Here is a 22,570-nt window from a genome sequence, read left to right as displayed (position 1 = left end):
AGGATGAGAAAAAAGCCTTTTGCTAAATCAGTGCCCTCATTTGCCTGAATACATATTAGTCTGCTCTAGCAAAGATACCACATCTGGTACAGTGGCTGCAATAGGGGCCACTATTATACTATAATTCTCCAGAATTCTCTTATCTGTAGTAGACAGGCTAGGGAAGTAAATGGAGATATAATGGGGATGGCCACTCCTGCATCTTTCGTTCCTTGAGTGGCACTAATTTCTCCCTTTTCATATATGTAATTTATTAGAGTGACATTGGTTAATATGATGTATATTTTAAATTGACTTTATTAGCTTCAAGAAGGAGGGGTCTGGGTCAGATCCATGGCTTTTACTTGGTTTTCATGGATATCATCATTCTTAATCTATACACCAATGACCCAATTAGGAGGTGGAACTATCTACCAATTTTGATTACGTAGATTATACTTTTGAAGAGAATGGAAATATCACCGTTTGCTCTAATAGGGTGCCATGATGGTTCTTCAGCCTGAGGCTTGCAGCAGGGCAGCACAGGACTTGCCTTTGGCTAAGTGACCCTGTGAGCAGAGAAGATGACAGGACGAAGGCTCCTACAAACCACACAGATTCTGGAATGTGTTGTTTCTTACATTCTATAAGCTCAACCTCTCTCATTTCTGTCTTACACCAAGGTTGCAATTATCCTCCTAAAATTGACCACGGACATTTTGAACAAAGTTCATCTCTGTTCCGAAAGAAGGAGGTCACATATGAATGTGATGACGGATACACTCTAGTTGGAAAGGCCACACTTTCCTGCAGTAATTCACGCTGGTCAGCTCCAGCTCCTCAATGTAAAGGTAACTCCAGCCCATGGCTCAGAGGGTGGAACTGTCATGAAGGGATTGGCAATAAAGTTTCTTTCTAGCCGAAGGCAGAACGGAAACATTTGATTTGATTTATTTTAAATAATTACTATATTTAGATGGTACCCAAAGCAAAAGAGTTCAAGGGGCATACTGAAACGTGAATCTCCCCTACTTCTTTCTCCCAGTTACAAAATTCAGCCTCCTTGAGGCAGCCCCGATTCCCCGTTGCTTGTATGTTCCTGGAAACTGTCCGCAGGTTGTAAATTCCCTTAGTGTCACTGTGGCCTGTAGGAAAATCTTCACGGAAACTTGCCCTGGCATGAATGCCGACTCTCACTGGCTAATTCCAAGTACTGGGGAGTGCCGGGTACTTCATCTGAGCCTCACACAGGGCACCACCTGCCCAGGACGGAGGCGCGTGGTGGGGGACTCCCAGTAGCCAACTCGTTGTCGGGCAGGAACAATCAAGATCGGGTCTGATTTTTACATGCTCACAGGGTTAATATCAACAACTTTGCCCATAACAACTCCAGGAATTATTTGCCGCCATTGTCGTCTTTGCACACAGGAGAATAATAGGCAAGAAGGGAGAAACTTAACCCCTAGTGTCCTGCAGAGAGGATCTGGGGTTATGTGATTTTTTAATACCCTGTCATGTTATTTAAAGATGTTCTGTCTTGAATAAGTTTCTTAACCCTTCTATATCCCATTTTCCTCCTGGATAAATGGCAATAATAACAGTGCTCACTTCATACAGAAGAGTGAGACTTAAATGAGAAAATCACATAAAGTGCTTAGCTCCAAAGACTGATAGCACTAATAGCGTTGCTATATAAAAAAATATATATATATAAATCAATTAGAAGCACCTACATGTGGTTCATTTAATATTCCCTAGCCTATTATCATGTCTTTTTTCTGAAATTTACAGATAACTTAACTGTGCTTTCATTGTAGCTCTGTGTCCAAAACCAGAGATTGAACATGGAAAGGTTTCTGTGGATAAGGATCAGTTTGTTGAATCTGACAAGTGTTGCCATCCAGTGTGATTCCGGCTATGGTGTAGTTGGTTCCAAAAGTATCACCTGCTCAGAGAATCATGCCTGGTATCCAGAGGTGGCCAAGTGTGAGTGGGTAAGTGGAACAGTTCAAGGAAGTCCCTGTGCTGTCAAACGGTAAAAATGGTGCCCCCCTCAAAGCACAGTGCCAGCCAGCAAAGGCGAGATCTGACTTTCCAGGGTTGACTTCTGAGTCATTTAAAGAGCTCTCCTGTTTTCCCTGGAAGTGCTCTGGTCAGTTAGGGGGCAAGTTGTCCTGCAGTCACTGGAGAACAGGAAAAACCAAGCCCCTTATGGAGAGGACGTTGCCAGAGACTTGAGAGCACTGACACCTAACTTTCCTTTTCTAGACTATGTAATACACTGTATTCTGTTTCTGGATGGTTGGCCGAAATAGCTCTGTCCAGAACAGGTTGCAATCCCTCTGGGGACGACTATGGCGGGGCTGAGTGTTTTCTGGTTTCCGGCTCGCCCATCACACCTGGGGTTGGTCTGGGATCTGCTCCTGCAGTCCTGTCATTGCGTGATCTGAAGAGAAGCCTCTCAAGCACACTCACCAGCTATCTCTCTTTTAGGTGGTCCCTCAAGGCTGTGATCACGTTGTAGCAGGCAGAAAACTCATGCAGTGTCTCCAGAGGCCAGAGGATGTGAAAATGGCCCTGGAATTGTATAAATTGTCCCTAGAAATTGAAATCCTGGAACTACAGAGAGAGAAGGCAAGGAAATCCAGTCTCTAGTCAGTGTAATTTTTCCCAGAAGAGGGAGAAAAAAGTGCCTTGCTGACTTCAATTCAACATGGATTGCTTTGGTTTAGCAATTCTACCATCCCGTTGGTACCAAAATTCATTGTAATAAATATCTAGAAAGGATAATTTGCTAATGTTTTGCTCGTGCTTTCAGATTATAGAATTATTGATTACCTTGTGGCTCATGTTTTTGCTTTGTTTGGACACTAATGGCATGTTTTTCCATTAAAATTTAGTTTTCGAATGCAATTTTGTCTTTGTGATTATTAGGACTTGATGAAATAAGGTCCATAAACAAACCCATTACAGAAGGGTAATACATTAATTTTATCGTATGGATCCTGAATGGGGGCTTGGCTTCACATCAGTGACATTTCCCCGATTGCCTTTTGTGTTGCAGCCTCTTTAGGCTGGGCAGGTCCACTCGGGGCTCAGGTAGACGGGAGAAGGTGCGTGGAGCCTTGCGGGTGCTTGACGTGCCTTCATTCGGGAGGGTCACACAGGTCACGAGCCCGTGTCCGGGGAGATCGCACAGGCCACAAAGCCCATGTCCACACCTTACCTAGGCCACAGCCCGTGTGGAGGGAGTCACACAGGCCACAAGCCTGTATCCAAGTCGGTGCCCCGACTCCCCACCTCATCCAAAGCTGCTCCCCCTTAAAATACTAGCCTTGAACAAAGCAGGCTACAGGCCAGAAAGTGAAGTAACTACCATGAGCAGCACATGCAAGCCTCCTCAAGGCTACAGGGCAGTTTATTGCACCTGAGGCTCAAGGGTGTGAGACAGGGGCCCAAGGCTGTGGCAAGACTGCTTTATCCGACTCCTTCAAGGTTGTGAGGACCTGCTCCCTCCAGTTACCCATGCATCTGGGTGAGGGAGCCAGACCGCCTCCACCTACCCTACACATTTACTCCACTTTTCCGCATGTGCAAGTCACTCAGGCCCTCGGTTCTTATATTAAATGTCAACATACTCCAAAAGCCTTGTCCATTCTCTCCCATTTGAAGGGAGTTATTCCATTTTCTAAACTCCATGCACTTGATCCGTGGCTCGCTAAGGCTACTTCTCGACTATTGCCTTGTATAAAGGACATTTATGATTGTGCCTGACCCACTTATTTCATCCCAGGAGGACAAACTCTGAAACGCTGATGAACGCGAAACCGACGTGGCTGCCACCTGTGCATTCCCACGTCCTTCATCTGATCTGTCTTCTTTTTCTTTAATAGAAAAGTAAAACGTCTTGAGTATTTTCCCATACACAAGGAGAAACCCTGTACCAATCACCTTTATATCTTGTGGTATTTTGGAAGCTTTGTTCCTTCCACTCACCACTTCCTCCAACTTTGCTTCTTCTGAAATCTCTCTCTCTCTGTCTCATTCATATCTCAGATTCCTTGGTTGTCTCCTCTCTTTTGTACACAGAACTCCAGGGGGAACATTGGCTTCTTTGGTTTAATTACTATATGTATACTTCAACGAGGCTATGCTGTATAGCAGTGTTTCACTGAATTACAGATATCACAGAGGGGCTTGAACCATTGGAGAAATCCAGTTTAAAATGGACAGTTTCTATTCATAGGGCCTTAAAAGTCATTACCTGTTCCTGCATCTAGGAATTCCATTTGTTTGTCTTGTATTTTGAGTTTCCCCTGAGACAAGATTTATGGGGAACTAATTTCCTTGGGAAATGGTTCCATAAAGTCCTGTGCCTGAGTGGGTCAGTAAGACAAGGAAGAGAGCGTGGCCTAAAGGGAGCATTATTGAGTTGGTTCATTGCTGTTGCTCCCAGAAGCTCAATTGTGCTGACTGCCTCCTGAGAGCATGTGGAACACAGCTCTGTGTTGTCCTTCCAAGGACAAGGACCTGGGATATTATCCATCAAATGTCTCTTCTCATATCTCTGGCAGCAGTGATTCCCAAGCATATCTGACTCACACTATGGTCTATTGGGGCAGGCTCCTGAGGCCTGGGATACCATGAGGCATAGAAACATGAGTAGCCAATGGCACTGTGGGACTTGTTTATAGTAACCTCCATGGTAGGGATATGGGCAGAACACAGAGGGCCTCTTCTACTATTGCCTTTTCCCTATGGCTCTCTGCCAATGTCCTACTTTATTCCATCACTTTTCCTACTCAAATCTCTCATTTCTCTGTATCAGACTACTGTGAAAGTTTTCTTTTTTTGCCCTTAATACAACTCCTTTCATTTTTAGGGTGAACTATTTAGTTTTTCTCCTCCCATTGGGCTCTGTGCCTATTTTAGCATTTCTCGTTACGTGAATTGTCACAAATAGAATATTTGTTAACACTACCTACACAAGTAAAATTCACCAACAAGTCAACACATCACTATTGCAAATATTGATTCTCTCCTTTTTGTTCAGAGTATGAAGATGTAGGAGACCCAGGAATGCCTCAAGACATTCTATCAATGAAGTTACATCATCATTTGTTCTCATTGCTTGAATGTCTTGTATATTATAACTACCATTTTCACATTATTCACTGAAAATATGATTTAAGAAAGTGGAAGATACTGTTAGAAATGTGAGTAATCAGAGAAAAGTCAGAAAAGTCATATGAGAAGAATTTATGGGAGAGGAAGTTATTTGACCTACTGCTCTTTGAGGGTTTGAGTGAGAGGAAAAAAAGGAACCTGGCTATTTTATACCAAAAATTTAAAATAAAATTTAAAACATAAAGAATAATAGTTTCCATTGCCTCATGATGGGGAAGGGCAAAGTATCATTTTAAAATATTGAATTGTCAGCATAGTCTCGTGTTAGCAGGAGCACTAAAACTGTAAGCAAAGGAAACCCAAGCAGATGTCCATTTTATATCTGTGTCTGCTTCCAACATTAGCAGGGACTGGAGGAGAAGATGCTAATAAGTTCCTTGGGCTTAGATGTGGATAAATATCTGGCAATTGCTATTTTACTCAGTGGCTCTCACCAATTCTCACTCAGCTTCTCTCCTCAGCAAGAGTGACTATATCCTTCTATCTGCCTTTCTTCCCAATGAACCTCTTATAAAACTCTTAATTTGTTCATTAATAATTTTAAAAACATCATTTTGTTTTTTGTTATGTACTTGTTGAAAAAAATTTTCTATTTAATTGTCATTTATATCATTTATTTGTAACATTATTTTATTGCTTTTAATCATAGTAAATATATTCTCTTGAATAGAATAAAATCCTAATTTGTGTTTAATATTGTGTAGTATTATTACATACTGCATGCAATTATACTTATTAATGAGTTCAGCAATTATTATATAATTAGATAGTTGTTTTAAATCCATTATATACATTGAAATTCTTGGTAGATTTTTGTACTTACTGCTACAGAGATATGAGTTTGGATGTTAGGTTGGAAAAGAATAAAAAGCTTTATGGTTATATTTTAATATTATTAATGGGCTCAGATAAAGAATTATCGACCTCAAACTTCATTATTTAGTTTTGTAGAAGAAATAGTTGAGGCTTTTACAACATAAAGACAGGCTCATCGATAGACAACTGAGAGCTGTTGGGTGGGGCCAAGTGAGGGGTGTGGAGGAATTGAGCATTTGCTCAAACTAAAAACTCATAAACATGGACAACAGTGTGGTGACTGCAGGGTCAAGGGGGTAGGAGAAAGGAGGGGGTATAGGAAGGAAGAATGGTGATGGACTGAGATTTGACTTGAGGTGGTGAACACATAATGCCGTGTACAGGTAGCATGTTGCAGAATTGTGCACCTGAAAACTGTATAACTTTGTTAACCACTGTCACCCCAATATATTCAACAGAAGAGAAATAGTTGATGGTTTTAAATGTCAGTCCTTAATGTTTCCGTCCTTATCATTCTATGTGAGTGTAAAGAAGGAGTACAGAGACTTATTTTCACACTGCTATGCATTATTCCTCCATCTGTTAATTTATTCTGTTATTTAAATGCCTTTCAAAAATTATCTGAAATAAATATAAGTATACACAAATAAATATTGAAATGATAAAGGTGGGTATAAATAGCTCAACTCCATTACATTTTGCCTTGTGCTATTTACATTTAAAATTTAAACTTCATATTTTAAATTTTTATTTTTATTTAATTTTATCAGTTATAAACCACATTACAAGGGCAACTGTTTCTTGACCTACAACTTTATCTTTAAAATTAATTTAAAATACATCTCTAGTTACAAATCAGTGTACTAACTGGCCCCACACGATTTCTTTTCCCTACTCCCAGAGAACCAGTGTCACTTCTTGTAGCATATTTCCCCCCTGGTACTTATCACCATGTTTTAATATAATATATATTTTGTATTTTTCATAAATTATACATTTATCTACTAATCAAAAGTATTTAATCATCTTCTTATATAATCCTCTGCTTTTTGTCCCTCTTTCTTCCAAAGTAGTTATTGCACCATTTTAGGTACATCAATAATTTTTACATGCAATGAGTACACTAACCAAGTAGTAGTCTGTGAGCATGTTTCCTTTCTTTACAACTTGCTTGTGCTTTATTCTGGTGTGATAGTGCCCTTGTTAATAATGTATGTTTGTTGGCCTGCTTAGTTTTCTATTTTCAATGCTTATTATAAATGCTCTAATAGACTTTTTATTCTACCAAATTTGTCCAATGTTCAGACATCAGATGTTTATCAACTCTTTCCTTGTTTCCATAGACCTTTCTCCAAGATTTCTTTGGCTTTATAATCCAACCCTTTTGTTGAATTTGTCAACTTTGAAAGAACATTTTATAATATTTTCCAAAAGATTTTTTTCTTTCGTCTCTCTGTGTCTGTCTCTCTCTCTCTCTCTTTCTTGATAGTATTTTGTTATTTCTACCTAGATTTATTCTTGTCTCCAGGGAGCTATTTGTACTGGAATCATATTATTTTTCTCCCTCTAAATCTTTGCTAATAATCGATAGTTAGTTGTTCTTTCACAGGAGTGATGCCTGAATAATCTCATTTAAGGTTCTATGTGCATGAAAAAATTTTGCTAACAGGAAGCTCACTGCAGTGTGATGGAACAGTGAGTTTTTTAAAAATTAAATTGTGGTTATAATAGAGATTGCTAATTGTTTTCGTATATTAATTCCACTTTCTAGTTAAGGAAGCACTTTCACCATTTTATTTTAATTAATTAATTAATAATATAGTCTTTATTGTATTTTTCTTATATTACCTCTTAATCCCCTTATACCCCCTCTGCCCAGCAATCCACACTCTTGTCCATGTCCATGAGTCCTTCTTCCCTTTTGCCCAATCCCTCCCATTCCACTAGCTCATCCATTTTAAATGTCGACAGGATACATGGCTTTTTAGCTGGAGCTTCCCTTAGAGCAACCTCCCAATGGGTGCAACTTCCTGTTCACATGCTTAAAAAGGAAGCTGCTTGCTCTCCCCTTCCCTTTTCCGCATGCTAAAGGCTGAAATACTGACAGGGTGCTGGTGAGCCAACTTTGGCTATGCTGAGAAGAGCACCCCACAGGACGCTGCAGCAACGAACAGAAATTGTTAACGTTAGGTAGCTAGATATTATTAAAGGGAGGGAGCAAAGGAATCAGATATTATTAAGAGTAATAAACTGGAAAGCTAAACCTAGTATTGGGACGGCTTCACTGGGAAGTGACAGCTTCACACATTCCTCAGGACATCCTCTGTCCTTGGGATCTAATCCCTCAAAGTGGGCACACCAGGGGAGGAGTGAAAACAGCCGGAGAGATTCCTCTGCAGAGTGTGTGCACAGTAAAAGCCAAGAAGGCAACCACAGAGACCTCTTTAGTCTGGGAGAATGATCAGGTTAGATAAAGGGCACAGAACCCTGAGAGATCTAGAGAATAGGTTGATTAGGGGATGGACCATTCAAAAGCCCACAAAAGCTTGGAAAGTTGATTGGTTAGTTTGAGGAAGCTCCTGGTCCCTCCCAAGCCCAAGGTAATATAATCAGCCCAATAAAGCACACCCTTTCCCCCAACCTCACCAGCTCAGTAACTCTCCCTGTTGGTTTGTGCTTTTTGTAGCAGCCATGCCATTCTAGCAGCCACTTGGGGTCTGCAGCAGACTGTATGGGCTCCAAAGGACTAAGCTTTAATATGGCACAGAATTTCTGGACACTGGTCTTTGTTTTGGGCTTGATGAAGACAAGGCTGGACTTTTTCATGGCAGAACGGATGGAGATGAGACTTTGGGAACCTGGGGTAGCCTTCTATTTCCACCCAAATAAATCTCACTACACCACAGCCTCCCATACATGGGTCCCTGAAATGCTCTTCTTGCAATCTCATGAAAAGAACATGATTTCCATGGGCAAGATTAGGGGCCTGGTCCCTGGTTGACAACGTTGGGCAGAGCTGCTGACCATCCTAAACCTAAATGCCCAAATGCCTCTTTTTTCAGGATAGAAAAATAAAGTTCTACTTGGTTTGAGTCACTGAGTTTTCAGGTGTCCTGCCTCTTTAAGGATGGGGATTTTCCAAATATTAGTGTTTGTTAGTGTCTGCTCTGTTGCTATCCAGTTTCTCTAGAGAAAGGTCTGCTGGTCTTCTGCCTGCTTATTTACAACTTGAATTTCTACCATGCAAGATGAGGAGATGACTGCTTGTATGATCTCTTTGAATTCTGTTTTCTCCCCCAACTCCTTTGCCTAGTTCCACCAGCATGTGACTTTTGCACTATTAACATTGAGAGAACTTCCATTCCTTACTGAAATAATTGCCCCTATCCTTAGAAGCCATTTGCATTCATCTCCTTGATTTAAATGAAATGTTTTACTTCCCACTGTGATTAATATTTCTTCATTTTTCCCTCAGAGGTTTGTCCACAGTGGTGCTGAATAATTGTGCCATGATTTTAAAAGATGTATAAAGCTATATGAAATGTTAATTTCGTGCTAAAGTTTAGTTTGGCCTAAGAGAACCACAAAATCCCTGGTGCTAAATACTACAGAAATAGTTAAAAAAAACTAAAATTAGGTTTGATAACCACAAGTAAAATGAAATTGGTAAGCCATACTGTCATTTTGTATTTATGGGAACAAAAAGGGGGACAAGTTATTTTCTAAACTTCCTCCAAATTCAGGAGTTACAGTTCCTAATCTTATGTTTTCATTAATTTTAGGCACATTATCAACTGATACTGATTATAAGCCTATTTGCAGATTTAAAAATATAACAAATTCTTCTGTTTTCAAAATATATTTAAGTACTCTGAATGGATTAATATAATTTAAGAAATTTATTTCTGAAAAGTAATTTCTTTAAACTGTAATCATCATCTAGTCTTAATCAAGTAGGAGCTCAAGTATTACAAGTTTTAAATTGCATCTATTTTTAATGTACATCAAAATACCTGATGTGCAGGTACCACCTTGGGTCTAATCAGAAGATAGAAACCATGCAATGATTTATACAGTGGAAGAGTAACATAAAGAATGATTAGACTGTGATAAAAGAGTAACTATATAGTATAAGAACACTTTATATGGTACCGCAGGGCAGAGGAAAGTGCTCCAAGAAGGACAAACTCCAAAGGGGGCTCCTTTCCAAGGCTGGAGTTTAAACCTCATTGGAAAAGGTGTAATCGCAACCCACTAGATGCCGGAGAAGTCCACCAGTTGCCTGCACCAGAGCTGGTCTGCAGCAACCAACCCTCCACAGTGCAGGCAGAGCATAAGTGAGCTGCAGCTGGTGACTGTGCACATGGGCCTGAAGCTGGTCTAGGGCACTGGGTCGTTCTGCGTCTGTGAGGCGAACACAGATGGTGGCCAGGTGCACAGATGTGCAGATGGAGTGCCAGTGTGGGGAGAAGGGCTGACACGTTTCCATGGGACTGTGTATTCTGAGTGCATGGCTGGGCAGAGCGCTTCTAGATATTCTCATAGTGTTAACCCACTAGAAGCAGTGGGAAACTGTAAGGGAGTTCTTTCTTTCTACAATGTTTTTCTAGCACTGTCTATTGAGAAAGCTTAACATATGCTCACTATAAAAAAAGAAATGCTTAAAAGAATTCAATCCAATGTCACAGAAATGCAATAAACAGCAATTTTCTAGCCAAAAGTCAATACACTGACAACTGGAAAGGCCAGTTGCTAAAATAAAAATGCAAAGTCAAAACCACTCAAGGATTGTTTAGAATAATACCTATAGAGAAGTGCTTGAAGAATAACAGCAAATATATTAAAGTTTAGACTTACATAGTAATTTTGTTTGGATTTAATTTTAGTCAAGAAAAAATTAACAAATACACTGGTTAGTTGTTTCCTTTTGGTTAATAAAATAAAACGTAATTTTGAAAGAGGAACTTGTTTGCTTTTATTAAAATATATTAGAATAAAAACTTGAAATTGATCTCCTGAGTTAGTTTATAAGAAATAGTGAATAACTAATAATGCCATTACCAATTAAAAAGCTATTCTTCCAATAGCCAAATATAAGTATTTTACAAGTATTTTATAAGAATTGAGTTGATCTTTCAAAACATTAGTTGAGCCCTGTTTGGGTAGCTCAGTTGATTAGAGTGTGGTCCCATATGCCAATGTTGTTGGTTTGATCCCCAGTCAGGGCATCTGCAATAATCAATCAATGAATGCATAAATATATAGGTGGAAAAACAAACTGCCGTCTTTCTTTCTTTCTCTCTCTCTCCCTTCCTCTTTAAAATAAATAGATATTTTTTAAAAAAATTAATTGATTTTGACACTTTTGCAAGGTGTAAAGTTACAGATATTTAGACACATAGCTACTGAAGCTCTATTTTGAAATGAAGATAAATGGTGAAATACATAGAAAAGTGAGCGAGTAGCATCCCCCATCAGTTTATGAGAAATCACCCGGGGCACTGAAAAAATAATTCAGATCCTTGCCAGATGTATTTGATTTGGGCACAAAACCCTGGAACCTGCATTTTAAAAGCACAGGGCATTTTTTAGGTGGGGGGAACTGCCTCACCCAATGTTTCAATCTCTCCGCTGTGGGCAGTCTAAGTTCTTTGGTTACTATAGTGGTTTAAAGGCCCAGCTCCTTGACTTAGTCCTGGACATCTTTGAAGGGCCATCCCAGCTTCAGAGTGCCCTGGGGACCTGCTGAGGGTTCTAACTGCTTCCCAGGTCAGCTTTTCCCTTTGCCCAATCCTGCTCCCCTCATTCCTTTAGGGTGTTGTTCCTGAAAGCACTCCTCGATGAAGCACCTCCCTGCAAACCTCCATCTCCAAGTCTGTTTTCCAGGGAACTTAATGTATGAAATGTTCTCTGAACATTTGTGTTCCTTTGTTCACATTTATATTTGATATTTCCATAGTTGAACAATTTGTAAAGAAGTCTTTCATAATGAAGGCATTAAATCTTAATTGTTATATATTTGTAACTATTTTAATATATTTTATTTTTACTTAGTGTTTGATACATGAGTGATGTAAAAAATTATGTTCAAGTTGATCTTTTTTTCTTTAACTGTTTCCATCTTTAATGCAATGCTTAAAAGCATTATATCCCTAAAGTATGAGTATATGACCCTTCATGGACATTTAGAACTCTCCTAGGGGACTTATTTAAAAACAGAAAATAAGCAGGAAAAAGAAAATCCTCAAGGGTTACTTAGAGTTAGGTCTATGGAGGAGGAAGTGCCAGAAGAGTGAAGGAAATAATAAAGGAACAAACTGAGAATCAGAGGGAGCACACTGGGTATTCTTTCTTCTTCTCCTTCTCCTTCTTCTTCTTCCTTCTTTCTTCTTCTCCTTTTTCTTCTCCTTCTTACTGTCAAATGACTCTGAACAATGATATTTTAAAATCTTTTTAATTTCTCTTACCCCTACTTCTGAAGTTTTGTTACAAGGGAGAAAATATTGGAAATCTCACTCACAAGTGTGTCACTATCCTTATTTTTAAATTGCAAAACACAGAAGGTTTGACTACAGAAAGGCGATCCTAATGCAACACCATTGTTATTGTTAATATTTTAGGAAACAAATATTTAATAACAATATTTGTATCATGCTTTAAAATTGCAGCAACAAATTTGGTTTTAGAGTACAATTGAGAAACCTATGTGTTTGGTTTCAATCAAGTTTCACTTCTGAATTCAAACCTTTTGAGATGTTTGGAAACTAAAACAGTATCCATAGATATGTGATGACTCAGCATGTAGGGAACTATGGCTCAATACCATAGTATTTCTTTTGTTATCTAGCTATTCAGTTTCTACCTGCTTCCAAAATATATTCATTTACTCTACAAAGATGCCTATCCTTGGTCTGTCACAACTTGCTCTTACAGAACCTATTTCTTCATGGCTCGCTTTATCAATTTTTTTCCCAATTATTATCACTCTTCTGGTGTGTAGTGATCACTTTGTTTGATATTTACAGTTTTATAAAATAAGGATGCACTCCCTGATTACTAGGTTAGTGTTGATATTTTTTGTTTGTTTACAGACATGGGATCATGCAATGTGTATCATATTGTTTCCCATTTCTTTTCCTCATTTTCCTGAGATGGATTCATATTTTGTATAGCAGTAGTTCAATCATTTTCTTTGTTATATATTATTCTATTTTTAAATGTACTATAACTTATATATACATTTTATTAAATATTGTTTCGGGTCTTCAGCTGTTACACAATTATGGAGATTCTTGTACCTGTCTTGTGGTGCTATGACACTTAAAAGTTATATAGCCATTAGCAGCTAGTTACAATCTCTGTCCCTTGATTTGACTTTTGATAAAATGGAGAGAATAATAGTACTTATCTCAGTCAGTTATCAAATCAATGTTTTCCATGTAGGTTAACACATAGACATTCTCAGTAACTGTTATAATTATTAACATTATTATTATAAAAACAATGGCGAAATTAATCCTCAGTACCTGTGTGTAATTTGCATTTAGTATATCTTTTTCCTAAATATCCTATACTCTTCTGATTTCTTTTCATGATGAATAAGATGCTCAAAAGTAGATTTTCCGCATGTCTCTGTGTCGGTAAACGGAGCGTTGGCCTGCAAACTGCCATCATATACTGCATTTAATGGTATGGATCCCAGTGTATTACTCACTAAAGAAATCCTGCGCCCAGAGGTATCCAAGTATGAGTAAGTAAGTGGTATGCGTTTAAGAAACTTATTTCTTATAACTCTGAAAAATGGCTCACCTCAAAGTTACTGTTCACTGCTGGTGAGATTGGACTTAATGTGCATATTTTTTTTTATGCATTGTATAAACTCAGTGTTGTAGCTGTTTTGACTTTGGTCCATTCTGATGAGTTAAGAGTAAGAAACTTTAATGCTGTCATTTTTCAGCAAGAGAGGTTGAGACTGTAGGATAGGAAGCTCTCACAGACCCAGCTTTCTAGTCTCCAGCTCTACATTTTTGGGCAACAAACAGTGTGTTTCTTTTGGAGTAGGTCAGTAGAACCACCCTTCCAATTGTCTCTCATGGGTAAGGAAGGGTAGAAGAAGGAGAAAGACTATTATGGCATGCTGTAATAGCCAAGGCAGGGTGACATTAAATACATACCGAAGCTTTTTTCCTGCAGTTAATCATTCGATGGGACAATTAACTGCTCCTTCCCATCCATTCCCATTCCCTGCACCTGACAAGCCCACCACCAACTACATGGCTGGAACTTAGAGAATTTTCAGTTGAGTGTTTGCTCCAAAGGAAAGGATGTTATGGTAAGTTCTGTCGTAGAAAGAGGCTAAGAATATCAGAGATCAAAGGTGTTTTATTCTGAGAGAAACAACTCAAGGCAACACTACAGAGTGTTCAGCTTCTTGCTCAGATAGCTGCAGGCCAGTGATTTAGCAAACACTCGACGACCTTGGGGAAAAGGCTGGTATTTCATTGCGTTGAGGAGGCAGACAGATATGTTGAAATGTCTGTTCATTAGAAATCATTTTGGGATTACTGTACTTTTTGGTAGGGAAAAAATGGGTTGTGTGATTTTGAAAATACTTAGAAATTCATAGGTGGGGAAAAGTAATGTTTACCAATGGAATAAATTGTAAAGTATATAAGAAGTGTATAAGTGTTGCTATTTTTACTGATTTTGAAATGCAAGTGTGTTGGTTTGTTCTTCTGCCCACCCTTCACATGTGGATGTAGAAACAGGAAGTAAGCCAGGTTTTCTAGAATGTGGCTGGAACGTTTCAATGAGGAGACTTAGTTTCAGAGTATATGAGGTCTGTGCAGAAGGTATCTAGCCATGTAATTAGAAAAACAGAGACATTGAATGAAGGAGATACAAAATACAAGAAACATTGAACACAGGACAAAGACACTTCACTCCCCTTCAAAGTGGGCACCTTGGGCCCTCACACAGTCCTCCCAATCACCATCAGCTGCCCCATTGCATTTTCCTGAATCTCATGGATGTTCTGAAATCTCTTCCTTTTCAAAGGTGATTTTTCTTTTGGGAAAACCCCGAAGTCACCAGACACCAAATCCAGGCTGTAGGTGGGCTGAGTCACCTGGGTGATTTGATGTTTTGCCAAAAAACTCTGCACAAGACAAGATGGCGCATTGTCACGATGAAGCTGCCAGTCACCAGTTTCCCATAGCTGTGGCCCTCTGAATCTTCCGAATAGTTTCTGTGCAGGAATGCTGAAGCTTAATGAAAAGTTTGATGCAGATTCCTTGCTCTACTTGCTCAGTCATTTTGAATGTGAAGGCCACACAGTATACATGCTTACTCTCCAGTGTCTACCACTGCTACTGACGAGTACAGTAAAGTCGTCATTGTCCATGAATGCGCATTCCAGTCCACTCTCCGTGGCTGCCAGGTTGCACGATGTTGTACAAACCATTCTTGTTATATTAAGAACAGCTGGGCTTTTTCTGCACAGACCTTTTACATTCAGCAAAACTGTTACATTTCTTTCTGGAGACTTCATTCACCTGCTATCAATGTTTTAGAGCAGAGATCTTTACAGTTGATGAAAAGGGAATACTGGCCACCCTCTGCTTAGTCTTTCAATCAAAAAGCCACAGTCCTCCTCACCTTCCATTGCCATCATTGTTTTTTCTATTGGCTTAACATGGCGTCCTACTATATTGATTGTCAATTCATTTGGCTAACTTTTCTGTTCTGACCTAAACTGGTAGTGAAAGAGGAGTGAAAATGAAAGTAAATAGAAGAAGCAGAAGAAGCAAAAAATATTAACCCGAAATGGATTTTAAACCTAAACGTAAGAGCATAAACTATAAAACATTTAGGGTAAAAATAGGAGTAAGTGTTCATGATCTTGGGATAAGCAATTTTTCTTAGATAGACAGAGCAATAAAATAAAAAAAAGAAATAGGACTTCATTAAAATTAAAAACTTCTGTGTTTCAACAAACATTATCAAGAACGAATAGGTAGCCCACAGAACGACAGGAGACTTGTCCAGAATGTAAAAAGAATTCTTACAACTCAACAATAAAAAAAATTAACCCATTTAAAAATGAGCAAACGGTTTGAATTAATGAATTAACACTTTTCTAAAGAAGATATATGTGTGGCTAATGCGCACATAAACGATATTCAACGTCATTAGACATTAGAGAAATGTAAATGAGACCCACGATGCAGTATCACTTCGTACTTACTAGGACGGTTACATTGAAAAAGTTAGACAATTGCAAGTGTTGAGGGGGAACTGGATAAGCTGGAACCCTCATACGTTGCTTGTGAGAATGATGCAATCACTTTGGAAAATAGTTTGGCAGTTTCTCAAGAAGTAAAAAACAGAGTTACCGTAGGATCTAGCAGTCCCACTCATATGGAATATGATCAAGAAAAAATGAAAACATGTGTCTACACACACTAAAATGTATGTGAATGGTTATAGCAGCATTATTTATAATAGCTCAGAAGTCTAAAAACCCAAACATCAATGAGTTGAAGAATGGATAAATAAGATGTAGAATATCCACACCACAGAATATTATTCAGTCATACAAGGGAATGAAGTACTATGATATTGATGAAGCTTGAAAACATTATGCTAAGGGGAAGAAGCCAGCCACAAAAGACCACTCACTGTATTATTCCATTTATATGAAGTATGTAGACTAGGCAAATTCACAGAGACAGAAAGTGAATTAGTGGGTGCCAGGCCTGGGGGAGGTGGAAATGCTAAGTGACCGGTAATGAGTACAGGGTTTCTTTTTGGGGTACAAAAATATTCTAAAATTAGGCTGTTGTGATAGTTACACAACTCTGTAAATATCCTAAGTACCAATGAATTGTATACTTCAAGTGGATACATTTTATGGTATGTGAATTATAGCTCATTAAAGCTCTTATAGAGTACATAAATGCGGGAGGGCATAGGGCAGAATAAGGTTTTATGAACCATTGAGTTTATAGAGCATGTAAGGGTTTGGGCCCACAGGGGACACTTGGGCCCAGAGGTGTGCGAGTGATTCATGGATGCTGATCAAAGTCATGGGAGCAGGTGAGTCCCTTCCAAGAATGCAGCTAAGGGTGAGGGAAGAAGCAGCCCAGGACAGGCCCTCGTCGGGGCCAGCATCTCTGCTCTGCTCTGCTCTGCTCTGCTCTGGTGTTTGGACCCAGTGCTCTGGGTCTCACTGTTCTCAAGGGCCACCGTGAAGACCCGACCAAGGGCTCCTGGACCAATTCCAGCGGGCTTTCTTTGGCTCCGGGGCTTAGTCAACGAACCTTGGTGAAGCATCCATCCATCGTTATAGTTTTATGTGGTTCTTATGATGTATTTTGACTCTCAGTTCTGCTTCTATCAGAGTCCCAGGCTAATTTTAATTCTATTACTCCTTTTCCTAGAGCTAACAATTGCTAATGTATACACTGTATACGTAATATATATTTAATACACATGTTTCAAGCACCATGCCAAATATTTTATGGAGAATATTCTTATTTAATTTTCTCAGTAATCCTGAGAGATATGTGTGGTTATTATTCTTATGGAAACGAGGGAATTGGCTTAGAGGAGCTACACAGTTCCCATGTGGTGGAACCAGGGTTCAAACCCATGGTCCTTTGTCTGACTCGGGCCATAGACTGTCCTCTGGTGTGGACAGCACTCTAGCTGAGGCCTTGTGAGGTTGAGTTAAAACAAATGAGATAATCTCCTCACCACACAGAGTAGGGAGTAGGTGTGGCTGCCTTCCATCTGTCCCCACTCAAAGTGAGCAGTGGAGAAGGGAGAACCACTTTTTACTTCCCTCTCCCACTTTCCTTCCCATTAGTCTTGTGCCACTGCTATCCTTTGCCCGGTTGACGATCTAATGACTCAGGGTGAAGATGGGTCAGGGGAATCTTGTAGCCTACAGTAAAGTTACATGTCAGTTTCTTATTTATAATAGAAATGTGCCTATCTTTAAGGAAGTACAATTTGATTGTCACACATACACATACACACAATGAAATGTAAAGATAAAGATGGACGGGAAACTTTTTTTCCTCCAAAATATATTTTGTCACTGGACACTTTTGAATTTCGATTCAGAAAACATCTGTTGATTACTTCTGTGCAAGGCAGATAATCATAATCCACCCTCTCACTCCCAGGAGTTTGTGGTGTCAATGGAAGGTCGTTGGCACCAATTCAGTGCTGACAGGAATCCCCAGTTTTGGGTGTGCTGGAAGAGGAAATGTTATTCAGTGCAAAGAGCTGAATTGACATACAACATGGCCATGGAACAGCTCGATAGTGTTACAGCTCGACTATGACAGCACAGCATGGCTGTGAGGTGGCCTTGATGTTAGACAGCTCTGCTCTACCTCCTTTGATTCACTCCATTCTTTCCTGTGCTGATCTGCTCTGGTGAGACTCCTTCTGTGTCTCACCTTTGCTGTTTCAGTTCCAGCCAGGAAAGGCAGTCTTTAATCTTTGGTGGAAAGGAAGCTGGCTTATATAGATAGAAATCCCTGCCCCTGGTCCCTAATTTGTCCATTCCCATGCAAATGAGGACTCCCAATCATCACTGTTAGATTGGTCCAAAAGCACTGTCCTGATCAGTCAAAATAGACCCTCTCTGATTGGTTGATGAAGATACTGGAGGATATAGCTGTATAGCTCCAATTAGACAGGGAAAGTCGTGGTCCTATTGGTTGAAGTACAGTTCCCAGAACTCCTGTATAAGCACTGACTCAAATGGCAGGAATGTAGTCCAGGCAGGCAGTTCAGTATGGAAAGTAGGCATCTTAGTGCAGTTTTCCACCAGAAGTGGGGTTTGTATGTAAGGTTTCTGGATAGAAATGACTGCTAGCCTCTGTTTTTCCAATCTGAACCCTGTTAGTTACCAGAAGCCCTTCTCAGTGTAACCACACAGGAATTTTATTTATTATTTATTTATTTGTTTGTTTGTTTATTGCTTCACCTGAGGACTTTTGTTTTTTCATTACTTTTAGAGAGAGAGGAAGGGGGAGAAAGAGAGAGAGAAACATTGATTTGAGAAAGAAACATTGATTGGCTTCCTTCCAAATGTGGTCTCACAGATGAATTTTACCAACATTCTGAGAAAAGTTAACACATCTCCTTCTGAAACTACCCCCAAAATTAAAGAAGGGGCAGGCTCCCAGACTCATTTTACAAGGCCAGCATTATGCAAATTCCAACCCTAGATAAAGACATTACAAAAATATTTACTGGCCAGTATATCTGATGATCTTAGATGCTAAAATCCTCAACAAAATATTAGCAAACCGAATACAGCAATACATCAAAAGGATCATACACCAATATCAAGTGGGATTTATTTTCCGGATGCAAGGTTGTTACAACACTCACAAAACAACAAATGTGATACACCACGTATAAAAATAAAGAAGAAAAACCACATGATCATCTCCACAGATACAGAAAAAGGATTTGATAAAATCCAGCAAATGTTTACGATAAGAACTTTCAGCAAAGTAGAAATAGAGGGAACATACATAAACATAATAAAGACCATATATGACAAACTCACTGCCAGCATTATACTTAATGGGGAAAACTACAAGCATTCCCTTAAGATTGGGAACAAGACAGGTATGTCCGCTTTCACCACTCTTAGTAAACATAGTACTGTAAGTCCTAGACACAGCAATCAGGCAAGAAGGAATACAAGGCACCCAAACTGGAAAGGAAGAAAAGAACCCTCATTATTTGAAGATGACATGATGCTACACATAGAGAGTCCTAAAGATTCCACTAAGAAAGTACTAGAATTGATAAATGAATTCAGTGAAGCAGCAGAATAAAAAATTTTATTCAGAAATCAGTTGCATTTTTATATGCTAACAATGAACTATCAGAGAAGGAAATGAAAGGAACAATGGCATTTATGGTTGCTTCAGAAAGAATAAAATACCTAGGAATAAATTTAATCAAGAATGTAAACGACCTGTACTTGGTAAATTATAAGACAATGAAGAAAATACTAGAAGAAGATGCAAATAAGTGGAAACAAAGCCTATGCTCAGGGACAGGAATATCCATGACATCATTAAAATGTCCATAATACCCAAAGCAACCTATAGATTCAATGCAATTCCTATCAAGATACCAATGACACATTTCTCAGAACTAGAACAAATATTTCAAAAATCTATTTAGAGCTACAAAAAACCAAAGTAGCCAAAGTGATCTTGAAAAAGAAGAAAAAGTTGGAGGATCACACTAACTAATATCAAATTATACTATAATGCCATATTAATCAAAATAGCACAGTACTGGCAAAAAAAAAAAAAAAAAGAAAAAAAAGGGACACTTAGATCAATGGAACAAAATGAAGAGCCCAGAAATAAATCTATGTCTTTACAGTCAATTAACATCTGACAGAGGAAGCAAGAACATACAATTGGCTAAAGGTGGTTTATTCAATAACTGGTTTTGGGAAAATTGGACAGACATGGGCAAAAAAATGAAGCTCCTAGACCACCTTCTTATGCCACACACAAGAATAAACTCAAAATGGATTAAAGACTTAAATTTTAGACCCAAAACCATTAATATCCTCGAATACATAGACAGTAATATCTCAGACATTGCTCTGATGCATCTCCTCAAACAGAAGTAAAAATAAACAAATGGGACTGTATCAAACTAAAAAGTTTTTGCACAACAAAGGAAACAATCGCCAAAATTAAAAGACAGCCCACTGGTTGGGAGAACATATTTGCCAATACAACTGATAAAGGCTAATATTTGAAATTAATAAAGAACTTATAAAATGACACCAAAAAAATCCCCCAGTCCAATTAACAAATTGGAAAAGACCTAAATAGACCCTTGTTCAAAGAGTACATATGCTCAACATCACTAATCATCAGAAAAATGCAAATTAAAATCATGATGAGATATCACTTCACACCTTCAGAATGGCTATCACCAATAAATCAACTAAGAACAAGGGCTGGAGAGGGTGTGGAAAAAGGGGAATCATTTTGCACCACTGGTGGGACTACAGATTGGAGCCACTGTGGAAAGCAATTAGGAGTTATCTCAAAAAATTAGAAATAGAAATGCCTTATGACCCAGAAATTCCACTTCTGGGAATTTACTTGAAAACCCCCAAAACACTAATATGAAAGAATATAACACCCCTATGTTTGTTGCAGCATTATTTACAATAGCTAAAATTTGGAAGCAACCCAAGTGCATCACTATATGAGTGGAGGAAACAACTATGGTACTTTTACACGTGGAATGATACTCAGCCTTTAAAAGAAGAAAATTTTACCCTTTGCGACAGCATGGGTGGACTTGGGAAACATTACGCTAAGTGAAACAAGCCAGTCAGAAAAGACAAATACCATATGATTTCACTCACATATGAAACCTAATGAACAAACTATACCAACAATCAAAATAGAGATAGGCTCATAGGTAGAGAACAGGCTGTTGGTTTTGGGAGTCATGGGGGTGGGGGGGTGAGGGTGGGGGACAAGTAAAAAAAGACTTATGGACATGGAACAACAGTGTGGTGATTGTGGGGGGAGGAGGATGTGGGGAGGTGGAAGTGAGTATAAGGGGCATAAATGGTAATTGGAAAAACCAATAAAAACTGTTAAAAAAAGAAAAGTGTTTAGAAATTTTAGAATATATTCAAGATGAGTATAAAGTAAAGATTGAGAATTTTGAAATCATCTTAACCAAGTTGCTATAATTATTAACATTGTGAAGGTTGAGGTATGTGGAAAGACTTGATTCTTGTTCTAACTAGCCTGGGAACTTAACTTTTTTTGAAAACCCACTCTTGTCTCAGTGCCTGGATATACATCTCCACCTGCCTCCAGGTAACACTCTAACTATCCCCAAATAACTCAGGTATTCCGGCTACCTGATTACTGTCTAAAGGGCTCACATATATACCCACCAGACATCCATTATCCAGACCACCAGTATGTGATCAACCTTCTTGGCATTTATCATCCTGACAGTCTTACATCTCACTGATAACCATCCTGGACCACACCAGGGCTAAGGATGAAAGACTGGTAATTCACAATGTACTTTTACTATAAGAACCTGTAACTTGTTGATGTAAGAAAGTCCAAGCATCCCTATGGTATTGCAGCATTATTTACAATCACCAAGATGTGGAAACAGCCCAAATGCATCACTATATGAATGGATAAAACAACTATGGGACATTTACACAATGGCATACTAGTGGGTTGTAAAGAAGAAGAAAATTTTACCCTTTGCGACAGCATGGATGGACCTGGAGAACATAATGTTAAGTGAAATGAACTCGTCAGAGAAAGACAAATACCATACGATTTCACTCATATGTAGAGTCTAATGAACAAACTGAACTAACAAGCCGAATAGATACACACTCATAGACAGCGAGCAGGCTAACAGCTGCGGGGTATGAGGTTAAGGGATGGAGGGATTAAGCAAAAAGGAAAAGGACTCATGGACATGGACAACAGAGTGGTGATTGCTGGGAGGAGAGGGGTGTAAGGGGGCTAAA

The 22,570-nt window shown here is 38.9% G+C and overlaps 1 protein-coding gene across 1 annotated transcript in view; it reads left to right on the top strand.

Annotated features, from left to right (window-relative positions):
* Nucleotides 1-22,570, top strand: part of LOC129062469 (C4b-binding protein alpha chain-like) — a 78,212-nt gene that overhangs the window by 31,280 nt on the left and 24,362 nt on the right. Inside the window, exon 10 of the mRNA XM_054563493.1 lies at nucleotides 663-830. Within this exon, the coding sequence (XP_054419468.1) occupies nucleotides 663-830 (168 nt within the window). The remainder of the gene's footprint in view (nucleotides 1-662; nucleotides 831-22,570) is intronic.

This window comes from Pteronotus mesoamericanus, unplaced genomic scaffold (genome assembly GCF_021234165.1).
Source record: "Pteronotus mesoamericanus isolate MK-2021 breed Mesoamerican mustached bat unplaced genomic scaffold, CSHL_Meso_final scaffold_705, whole genome shotgun sequence".
NCBI classification, from domain to species: Eukaryota; Metazoa; Chordata; class Mammalia; order Chiroptera; family Mormoopidae; genus Pteronotus; species Pteronotus mesoamericanus.
This window is presented reverse-complemented; position numbering and strand designations above follow the sequence as displayed.